Source organism: Melospiza georgiana, chromosome 28, assembly GCF_028018845.1.
Source record: "Melospiza georgiana isolate bMelGeo1 chromosome 28, bMelGeo1.pri, whole genome shotgun sequence".
Taxonomy (NCBI): domain Eukaryota; kingdom Metazoa; phylum Chordata; class Aves; order Passeriformes; family Passerellidae; genus Melospiza; species Melospiza georgiana.
In genome coordinates, this window is record NC_080457.1 from 4,218,987 (window position 1) to 4,231,256 (window position 12,270).

A 12,270-nucleotide genomic window follows, 5' to 3' on the forward strand; every position below is an offset into this window, starting at 1 on the left:
ACTGAATTCACAGAATCACAGAACCACAGAACCAGAGAATCACAGAATTCCAGAATCACAGAATCCCAGAACCCTAGAATCACAGAATTACAGAATACCAGAATCACAGAATCGCAGAATCAATCCCAGAATCCCAGAATCAAAGAATCACTGAATCCCAGAGTCACAGAATCCCAGAATCAAAGGACCACTGAATCACAGACCCACAGAAACACAAAATCACAGAATCACAAAATCCCAGAATCCCAGAATAATGAGGTTGGGAGAGACCTCTAAGATCATCAAGTCCAACCTATGCCCTAACACCTCAACTAGGCCCAGTCTTTTTTACAACACATCCAGAGATGGTGATTGCACCACCTCCCTGGGAAGAGCATTCTAGTACTTTATTATTCTTTTGGTGCAAAACTTTTTCCTAATATCCAACCTATTCCTTCCCTGATGTAGGGAGGTATATGTGTATGTAGCTTGAGACTGTGTCCTCTGGTTCTGTCAGAGACCAACCCCACCTGTCTCCAACCTCCCTTCAGGAAGATGTAGAGAGCAAAAACACCTCTGAGCCTCCTCTTCTCCAGGTTTTGTTCTGGTTTATGCCAAGATGTTGTGGTGTGCTGTAATGTCCCATTTTGGCCTTCCAGGTCACTTCCCCAGGTGTGCCTGTACCTCTCTCCCTTCCCCCTTGCCCCCATGCTGAGTGAGTCCTGTCAATCAGGCTGAACATTCCAGCAAGGCGTCGTGTGCTTGGTCAAGTTCAAAGGATGCCCCTATGCCCAGGGGTCATTGGCCTGTCTGGGTGTCATCTTCCCCTGAGACCCTGCCCCTCTCACCTGGTTGGTGGCTCACCTGTCCCTCCCCTCCCCCTGTCCCTGAGCTTAAAAAGGTGATCAGACCATGTGGCCGTGTTCTGTTGGAGCAGTTGCTCACGTTCAGACCTCTGTGACCATGGAATAAACCTCTGGACATTAAACCCTCCAGCAGAATCCTCTCCTTTTTCTCTTCACCATCGCCTGAAGCCATTCCTCCTGAGGTAAACGGGGTTCCTAGCAAGCCTGGACTTGTTCAGTGCCCAGCTGCAACCACCAGCAAGCCAAGGTATCTCTGGGGTGACACACCGCAGTTGCTGCCTTTGGCCCAGCAGCGAGGGTCAGACCGGCCCAGGCACAATCTAACTGGTAATATTGGGAGCCTTGTTCCAATACCAAGAGGAGACTCCAAGGACAGCACAGTCCTGAGGAGGTGACTGCACACTGCTAAAGCACTCCCAGCATCCAGCATCAGCCAGGCAGCACCTGCTATTAGACCCAGAGCTGTTCCAGCATTCCTTCTGATTGCCAAGAGGAAAACAAGACCTGATAAATCTCACTGTGAGAGGCAAACATGCAGCACCCCACCTCTGGGTCTGTGACAAAGCAGGAATGTTGTCTCAAAACTCAGGAGGCTTAATGATACTGGCATATTTTATTTTTACAAAGAAAAGTTGCCCTGAAGAACAAACAGCATCTGATCTTTCAGAGATCTTTTTTCCTAAAGCTGCAAGGACTCGTTTTCCTCCACAGAAAATACAAAACTCACATGTTCACAAAATCACAGAATAGGTGGAAGTGCTCTCTGGAGATCATCCAGTCCAAACCCCTGCTACAGCCCAGAAAGTGATGCTGTTATTTAGATATTTTCACACATAAACCACACCTGTCATGTTTTGTCAATTCACCTCTTGTGAATCATTGAGGCTGATGGAACAGGAAGCCAAGGAAAATCATGTGGTGGCAATGACTGAAGAGCACTGCTGACAGCTGGTACTGAGAAAAGCTGAAACATTAAGTGCTAAGGCAAAGATGTTCCTCATCCAAGACAACTGAACTCATTTCATTTCCTAATGCTGAGCAAGAGATTATGAAACAGCCTCTAAAGCTGAGGCAGGTTTGGTTCTGTGCCCTGTTCTCACGTGGTTTGTACAAGATAAATATTGTTCAAGCACTGGATGCTCAAAAATCTCCTTTGTGTAAAGCAGACACAGATACACATCCCATGCACATGCAGGTGCACAGAGATGGAATTTCTGGCACTCAGGTGCTGGCAGAGCAGTGTTAGGAAACATTCTGGGTACCAGAAATTTCCATTTTTCAGCAGAGCTGCATTGAGATGGGGATCCCTGCTCCAAAAAGCACCCAAGCTTTCCTGTAACAGCTGCTGGGCACCAAAGTGTGGGAATCCACAAAATCAGAGGGGTTTGGGAAAGCTGCAAAAGGCAGGCCCCAGAGACAGCAGAACTGATTAGAGCTAAGCAGCAGCCATGAGATAGCTCAGCAGAAAAATTATTTAAACTGTAGAAAAGCAAAGACAAATAGAAAAATGGTCTGTGTATTAACTCTTGGCTAGAATAACTCTCTAAGGTACAGAAAAGTTTATCTAGTGAGATATTAGGAAGGTTGAATCTTAATAATGGAGCTCTGGGCATTGTGTTTTAAGGCTCACAAGTAGGTATTGTATTCGAAATAAGCATTGTTTTAACTAAAGGTACCTGTGCTTATAGTGGTTGGACAGAACTCCTGTCAATGTGCTTTTGCTTTGTGGGATTGGTCAAAAAACTTATAAAGTGAGTTGTAACATTAAATTCTTAGTCTGCTGCCTGGGATGTGAGCTGCTGGCATCTTCCCATTGTCATAACCACGGAATGAGACTGATGCTGGAAAATCAAACAGCTCAAAGCACGTTCTGCAGCAACCCCATCCTGTTTGTGATTTGTACAGAGACCCTTGCCAGCAGCACAAAAATCTCTCTGAGCCCAGAGTTCATCACCCAAAGAGGGCAGAGAGGTGCAGTAAACCTGCAGAGCTGTAATTCCTGCTGAGCAGGGCAGTGCACACGCCCCAGAGCCCCAGCAGAGTGGGTGGAACCACAGCTAACTCCAAACCAAACACTCATCACCACGGGTCTGCCAGTAAAATGAAGTTTGAATACTGACAGGAAGAATTATGATGTCAAAGGAGCTCTGAAGTCAAACAGGGAACTGACATGATGAATCACAGCTCCTACACATTCTTCTGACAGGAAACACACACACAAAGCTCTGCCTGTATCTCCAGACACCAGAGGTGGACATTACACCTGGGGACACAGGGACAAGCAGCAGCTAAAGCAGGAGGAGGAGCTGAATGCTGTGGTGTCACAGACACATTTTATGAAAAATCCTTTCCTTAGGATTTTTTTCCTCCTGAGAATCTGAAGGCCTCAGGAACAAAATGTAAACAATGGTTATCTGCTGCTGTGGAATGCAACAGGTGCATCTGGGATTGGTCTCATGTGGTTGTTTCTAGTTAATGGCCAATCACATCAGACTCTCTGTCTGAGCCACAAGCCTTTGTTATCATTCTTTCTTTTTCTATTCTTAGCCAGCCTTCTGATGAAATCCTTTCTTCTGTTCTTTTAGTATAGTTTTAATAGAATATATATCATAAAATAATAAATCAGCCTTCTGAAACATGGAGTCAGATCCTCATCTCTTCCCTCATCCTCAGACCCCTGTGAACACCACCACACTGTGGTTCTGAGTAATTTTAAAAATTAACTAAGAAAGTTTATTAGCTTGCAGAGGGATTTTCTGGACATGTCAAAAAAAAACACTTACACATTAAAATAAAAACATTAGAATAAAGCTTACACATTTCTGCAGCCACAAGAGGAAATCAACCTACAAGGAACATTTTGGACCAGCAGGCTTGGCCAGACAGACCCTTCCAGAGCTCCTGGCTGTGCCAGGATAAGCTGCTGTCCCTGGAACACACAGCCCTGCTCAGACCTGCCCATTCCACCTGCTCCCCATTTATTCTCCTCAGAAAGGAGCTGCATTCTCTCTCAACAAACCCAGAAATACCAATTTTCTTCTCCTATTAAGGAGGACTGCATTGGGAAGCTCAAACCTCAGAAGTAATATTCCCATCCTTGACAGAGGCAGGGAACACTGAGCGAGCTCGTCCGGGGATGCCTGGGTGAGATGGATCCCTCCTTCCACCCCCCCTGAGCCACTCCCACGCTGTGAATCACCCCCCTGTGATGGTGCTGCAGCACAGAAACCCAAACAGCTCCCAGGAGCAGAGAGGGGAGAGCTCCCATCAGCTCCTCCTGCATCAGCCAGGGCTGGAAATGAAACAGGGTGTCACCATTATATTTTCTGAAAAATCCTCTTTGCCCAAGATTTCTCTCCTGGGAAGGTGGGAAGCCTCAGAGAAAAAGGAAAACAATATTATCTCATTTTTTCTCCTGTGTTTTGCTGCTTTGGAATGTGGTTTGGAGATTGTTTCATTGGTTTCATGTGAATTGTTTTTACTTATTGGCCAATCAGGGGCCAAGCTGTGTCACACTCTGGGAGATAATCACAAGTTTTTCATTAATATCTTTTAGCCTTCTGTCTGTATCTTTCTCTGTTCTTTAGTATTGTTTAGTATAGCCATCTTTAATATATAATATTATTTATATTAAATAATAAATTAGCCTTCTAAGAACATAGAGTCAGATTCATCATTCATTCCTCCTTTCATTGAGGGTCTCAGAAAATACAACACAGGGAATGTTCCCCAGCACTCTCTTACCCCATGGCAGGGGCAACAACCCTGCCTGGTAAGAGCTCTCCCCCAGCACAGACAGGAGCAGGACACAGGAAAATTTCAACTTTCCTATTTTCCAGATTCTGCACTGCATTAGGATATAGCTCTGAACTTCATATAAAGTGTTAACAAGTTCTCTTCACAGTTTAGTTGGACACAACAATCATTTTCCAGCCCAAAAAGGCCCAAAAGCAGTGAATTGAGGAAATAACTGGGAGAATGGGTCTGAATAACCTGAAGCTGTAATTGGACAATTAACCCCAATATAGAGATGGACCAAAACTTATAAAAGTGTGAAAACTCATAACTCTGAATCCATCTTGGGTGGAGTCACAGCCAGGCTCTTGCACTGCCCAAGGTGTATGCTGTGAAGGTCTTTTAATAAATCCCTACTTTATTTCTTTAACATTGTCCAGCCCCTGTTGCAGGGAGCCTCTCAAGGCATCACCAGACACTGCACTCCTTATCAAACACTCAGCACATTTCCAGTTTCTGTTTCTGAGAGCAGCCCTGCACTCTGTGGGTCTGAATGAGGAAATTCCTGCCTGTCCTGGCACTCCAGAGCCACTTTATCAGGGCAGAAGAGCCTCTCCCACAATTACAGAATCCTGGGTTTTATTGCTGCTTCCCTTTGTTTGCAAAGCTGAAATGAACCCAGGTGTGCAGGGCAGCTCTGTCACTCCAGCATTGTTTACCTGCAGATTCCAGGAGCTCACAGCTTTGGGCACCCAGCTCTGCCAACAGCACAACAAAGACAATTTACAGTCCCAAGAACAGAGTTCCAAGGGTTTCCCTGATCCAACAGAGCAGAACAAGAGCCCTAAAGGAGAGATTCTCCAATCAGAGCATTTACAGAATTACACAGATTGCTCTGCCCAGAGATTCCGTCTCCAGATTACAATAATCAGTAATTTTAGGAAATGCACCCAAAGCTGCTGTGCCACAGCACAGGGAGCAGCTCCCTGCCAGCTCAGCAGCTTCCTATTAAGCATTAATGACCCAGGGTATGTGCATTTTAATTAACACATCCATTTTTGAGTGCATGTTGCCTCACATTTCTTCCTCAAGCCAGGATGATCAACAATTTAATTACAGGGAATTGTTGCTTGTTGTGTTGCATCTAAACATCTTTAAAACATGCCAAGGGAATGAACCAGAGTAAGTTGAGGTCCTGGGATGCAGGCCACAGGATTTTGCCACATGAGCAGTGAGGACATCTCATGGATGCAAATTTCATCCCATTTATATTTAGACAAGTTACCTGTCACACACATCTTTTATGGAAAATCCTTTCTTTAGGATTTTTCCTCCTGAGAAGCTGAGAGGCCTCAAAAACAAAATGTAAACAATGGTTATCTGCTGCTGTGGAATGCAACAAGTAGATCTTTGATTAACCCATGTTGAATGTTTGTAATTAATGGCCAATCACAGTCAGCTGGCTTGGACAGAGAGTCAAGCCACAAACATTTGTTATCATTCTTTGCTATTCTATTCTTAGCTTAGCCAGCCTTCTTATGAAATCCTTTCTTCTATTCTTTTAGTATAGTTTTAATATAATATAGATCATAAAATAATAAATCAGCCTTCTGAAACATGGAGTCAGATCCTCATCTCTTCCCATCCTCAGACCCCTGTGAACACCATCACAGTTACCCAATGGCAACAGGGCAAACGTGAATATCTGTTAATATTAAAAATATCCCCCTTGGAATTTGCCCTGTGACAGCCCAGGATGCTGCTGTCCCTGGCACTGAATTCCCCAGGACTGAGGTTCCAAACACCACCCAGCTTAAGATGCAGCAGCTTGCAAGTCTTGCTCTATTTTTTACAGAAAAAAGCACATGACACAACTGCAGGGCATCAATGACTCCAGATTTTTGGATAGAAGGTCATTGCTTTATTGCATCCCAGGAGACCAGAGGAAGGTGGTAAATCTTTTCATCCTTCAAACCTTTGGCCTCCCTGAGGGCAGGATGTGCCTGCACAGGGAGGAGCAGAGGAGCTGCACATCCATTCTGCAACAGAAGCTCTTCCATTCATTTTAGCAACTGTTTGGTTTTTTCTGTTCACAGAACCTTCTCCAACACAGCTCTCCAATTCCTGGGGGTCTAAAAACCTTCTGGAGATGGTCAACGTGGGAGTTTCATCACAAAACTCTGATCTCTGCTAGAGAACCTCCCTGATGTGAGACAGCATCCTGAACACATCCTGCATAGCCCACAGGCTGAACTTCATTCTCCCAAAAGTTCCCAAAATCCCTGGCCCTGCTCCAGCTCTCATCCCCTCCTACAATTGTGAGGGCACCTGAATATCTCCACCACCCCGGATCAAAAAAAAGATCACTCCATGACATGGGGACCAACATTTCAGTTGTTTTCATGTATAAAAAAAAGGAATCAATGGGAATTTTATTGCACTGAATCTACATCCTGCCTGGTGGGGAATACAGTAAAACAGAAGTGCCACTATTTTCTAGCTACTGCTTTTCTGTGGGCTCAAGCAGATCTGCTTTTGTGGCAGAATTTCTTCCAAATTCAGTCAGGGTTTATCCTGAGCCTGAATGACCTCTGTGGTCAGAACCCAGAACAGGAGAGGAAAAGAAAAGATCTTGTTGTGCTCTAAGGAAAAAAAAAATTAAAAGTAATACTTACAAAGTTCACACTTTAAATGATCCTCAAAAAGATTCTCTGACTTTTTTAAAATATTTTTTCCTATTAAAAAATTATTAGCTAAGTTTAATTGTTCTGGCAGATCCACATAAGAGGTGTGACACAGCAGCACCTCAAAAACTGAGCTGGAGAGGCAGCAGTGACATCTCCCTGTGGCAGTGACTTTTTAAGCACTGCTTCTGCAACACTGAGCCAAGCAAATTGATCAAAGATGACAGGGCCAGATATGCCCACAAACATTCATATGGTCCTCAGAATTTTATTCTAAATAATTTTAGGGTTTTTAACAAATGATGTGGTTTCATTTTAAATAATTCAGCAAGGTAGAAATCCTGAAAGCAGGCCACAAGCTGATTTGTGGTGATTTCACAAGACAGTTAGGAGGTTGCAGAAGTGATTACAGAAACAGAGATTCACACAGAGTTTTCTCCCATTTCTTCATATTTACATGCTAGGAAATACTAAAAAAACCCAAGTGACGACAGCAGGAACAGAAGCAGGCTGGGAGAAGGAGCTAAGTTGATTCACAAACCTTTCTTTAGTTGCCTGACAACCCCTGCATGTCTGAAGGCTGGTTCCATATGTTATCAGAAATCACCTTACAGATTTAACCCATCAACACAAAGCTCAGCCCCCATTATTTCAAATTTCCCTAAAAACCATCCCACCTAAAACCACACTGTCTACATTTGAAGTATTTTTAAATAATTCAAGGAAATAATGAGCCAAATGTTATTAATTGTCTAGTGCTGTTTCAGCATTACATATTATATATATATATCTTATATATCTTATATATATTATATTATGCATATAACATTATGTTATTTTTATACATACAGTATCTAATATATATTATATTTATAATATTATAAATATTATATTTAATATTATATACTATTTTATATATATAATATTATATACTATTATACATAATATATATTATATTTATATACTATCCATATATATAATAATAATAAATATATAATATTATATACTATTCATATTATATAATATTATATATATATTATTATATATATAAATAGTTATAATATTATTTACTATTTATATATATTATATATATTATATATATTATATATATGATATATTATATATATCATATATATTATATTATATATATTATATATATATAAATAGTATATTTTTATATATAATATATATATTATATATGTACTCTACATATATAAATATACTATTTATATATAATATATTATATATATTATATATAATTTATTATATATATTATATATATTATATATATAAATAGTATATTTATATATATAGAACATATAAAATCTATAATATATATATTATCTATTACATATTTATATATAATACATAATATGTACATTATACATTCTATATAATATTAAAAATAAATATAAATAGAACTATATATATTTACTTATAAATATATAATATCATAAGTTATAACATAATAAATCATTATTATATAGTTACATTATATCAATTATATAATAATTAAATTATATAAATAATTTCTATAATTAAATTATAGAAATTATATATTGTCTATATAATGAATTATTATAAATTATCATAAATAGATATTATATAAATATTATATATATATAGGATATATATGTATATGTATATATATATATATATGTGTGTGTATATATATATATATATGTATGTATGTATTATACATTAAATATTATACATTAAATGTTAGGAATTGTTCCCTGTGAGGCTGGGCAGGGTGCCCAGAGCAGCTGTGGCTGTCCCTGGGTCCCTGGCAGTGCCCAAGCATCCTGGGACAGTGGGAGGTGTCCCTGCCATGGCAGGGGTGGCACTGGGTGGGTTTAAGGTCCCTGTCCCAGTCCCATGGAGTTCTCCCCCTGTGCAGACACAGCAGAAATTCAGCTTGTGCTGGATCCACTCACTGCAACAAGGCACAGAAATCACCTGGTGTTTCTACATCCCTTTGGGAACTAATTTTTGGGAACTAATTCCTGATGTAGTTACTAATAAATTAGTAACAGACAGCCCCAGGGAACTTCCAGGGGTTTTCTTGGTACAAGAGGTCCATACCCAGCAGCTCCTCACCATTCCCTCTCCTGCAGATTCCTCTGTGTGCCTAATGATCCCCATGCAGAGATGCAGAATAAATTATTACAGAAACAGCCATTATTTCTAATCACTATAAACTGTTTTTCCTGTAAACTTCAATCACTGCTAATCACCATCTCTTCCTTGCCATGGAGAGCCCCAGTGCAATTAGGGGAGCACACCTGAAACAGCATCACACAATTAATCACATTTAGCTTATCATTCACCTGAATTATTCAAAATGTTTCAATATTTTGTCTCTCTGCTACATCAGGACAGCCATTCAACTTCTCCCTGGGAGAATACACTGCACAAATCAAATCACACCAGTCCAGCAAAAGAGATTAAGCTCTAAATGACATTACAGAACAGATTTGCAGGGCAGGAGGAGTCACTAAAGCTCCTCTTCCCACCTTGTACCTGCTAAAAATGCTGACAACAGAACAGCACCTGTGTTCCTGCATCAGCTCACCTGTTGTGCCTGGAGCTCTCACACTCCTCCATCCTCCCACCAAGTGCTCTGTGTTTACCCCAAAACAGCTCTGGGTCACAGCCCGGGGTGCTGCTGCCTGCTGCCCCTGCTCTCAGCCTCCCCAGCACTGCTGCAAGGAGCAGGCAGCTCCCCTGGAAAGAATTCAAAGGATCAGACCCAGCTCGGAGAGAGAGATGGAACTCTCAGCTCAAGGATTCTCTCTGCAGCATTCAACAGCCTGGTAATTGTGCAACAACTGCATTTGTAGGCAAATCATGAAAACAGTGAAGCTTCCTGATAAGCCAAGGAGAGCATCACTCATCCAAATGCCAGATCTAAGCATCAATCTTTCCTTCAAATTCACATAAATCCCCCTTTCCTTCATCAGGCTCCCAAGCTGGTCACATTTTTCTCACATTTTTTAGCAACAGAAAAGCTCAAAGCAGAAGAATAAAGTTGAGGTTGATTTTTCTCCTTCCTCCCCACATTCCCAGTCCCAATTCCATGCACCAGGCTGTCACTGAGGACACAGCTGGGAGGGCCCAGGGAGCCTCAGAACCACATCCAGTGTGAGTAAAATGATCTCAGCACTGAGCAGAGCCTGTTCTGGGCAACAGAATGCTGAAAAAATCCAGACAAGGCTCACAAATTCCCCTGGGTGAGATGAAGAAAAGAAGGTGCGAGGAGGAAGGTGAGACCAGGAATGTGGAGCAGAGGAGAAGCTGTTAATGAGAGATAAACCACAAAATCTTGGGTTTTTCTCAATTACTCAGCACATTTCAGGGGTGGCAGTGGATGCACAGCAGATTCCTCACCCCTGCTCTGCACCACCAGCCCAGCACAGTGCAAAAAGCAGTTGGAAAAGCAATTCCTGGCATTTCAAGCACTGAATGACTTGGCCAAGGATGAAAAATGTGACTTTCCCAGGCTGACACCCAGCAAAGCATGACTGAGCTCCTGGCAAAGAGCAGAGCAACCCGAACACATCCTGCAGCACCTGGACACCTGAAAAACAAGGGGATGTGCAGGCACCACAAGAAGGGATTTCACATGTTAAACCCTTTTTGGCCACTTGCTGATGTGAACACTCACTAATAAGGGACTTTTTTATTTTTTAAATTAATACAGAATAAAACCACTGCACCACAAAAGGAGAATCCACATTATAAAACAGCACCTGGCTGTTTTTATAACGTGAGAAAATCTCCCCATATCTCACAGCAACAAGGGGTCACCCGAGCTTCACAGCACATTTAGGTGACCCTAAAATCTTGCTGCACACCCCATGGAGACAGGGGCACCCCAAACTCACAGGGGCCCTTCAAAAATTCCCAAAATCCTGCCCCACATCCCAGAGCACCAAGGGATCACATCCCCTGTCACAGCATCCCTAAAGGTCCTTGCTCACAGGGACAGGGGTCACCAGAACTTCACAGCATCTTTAGGGGGCCCTAAAATCTTGCTGCACACCCCATGGAGACAGGGGCACCCCAGAGGCTCCTCAGGGAACCCCAAAATTCTGCTCCACATCCCAGAGCACCAAGGGCTCACACCCCTTGTCACAGCATCCCTAAAGGTCGCAGGGAGAGGGGTCACCAGAGCTTCACAGCACATTTAGGGGACCCTAAATCCTGACAGCAGCACTGAGACACCCCTGAGCTTCACTGCACCCCTCAATCCTGCACCCCAGCTCCTGAGGGAGCCCTACACTCATCCGACAGCACCAAGGGGTCACCACAACCTCTGAGCACCCCCAGGATACCCCAAAACCCAGCTCTGCACCCCACAAGGACACTGCAACCTCACAGCATCCCTTAGGGAACCCCAAAACCCAGCTCTGCACCCCACAAGACCACTGCAACCTCAGAGCACCCCAAATGCTGCCTCACACCCACACAGAGGGGTCACCCTGCTCCTGAGGGAACCCCCAGTCCTGCCCCACACCCCACATTGCCAAGGGGCCACCCCGAACCTGGGGGACCCTAAAATCCGGCCCCACAAGGGACAGGTCACCCTTGCCCCGGCTCCAAAGGAACCCCAGTCCTATCCCACATGCCACATCACCAAGAGGCCACCTCAGCCTCCCGAGAGACCCGGGGAGCACCGGGACAGGGGTGACCACCCAGCCCCCCGCACCACCGGGGGTCTCCACACCCTCACAGCACCGCCAGGACCCCTCACAGCGCTGGGGGCGAGGGGGTCCCCGCAGCCTCACAGCGCTGCCGGGGCACCCCCAGGGCTGAACGGCCAATGGTCAGCGGGGCGGCGGGAAGCTGGCAAAGCCGCGGTGGCGCAGGGAGGAGCAGGAGCGGAGGAGGGGGCAGGGGATGGGCGAGAGCGGCCGGTCCGTGTCCCCCCCACTTACCCGCCCCGCCATGTTGCCGCAGCGCCGACCGACAGGCCCTGCCCGTGGCCGCCAGGGGGCGGCGCA

General features: G+C 43.7%; 1 protein-coding gene across 2 annotated transcripts in view; it reads right to left on the reverse strand.

Annotated features, from left to right (window-relative positions):
* The window catches only part of NSF (N-ethylmaleimide sensitive factor, vesicle fusing ATPase), a 72,351-nt gene extending 60,081 nt beyond the window's left edge, over window positions 1-12,270 (reverse strand). For both annotated transcript variants that reach the window (XM_058041578.1, XM_058041579.1), the window contains exon 1: window positions 12,205-12,270. In XM_058041578.1, coding sequence (XP_057897561.1) covers window positions 12,205-12,216 — 12 coding nt within the window. In that variant the 5' untranslated portion in view covers window positions 12,217-12,270. The remainder of the gene's footprint in view (window positions 1-12,204) is intronic.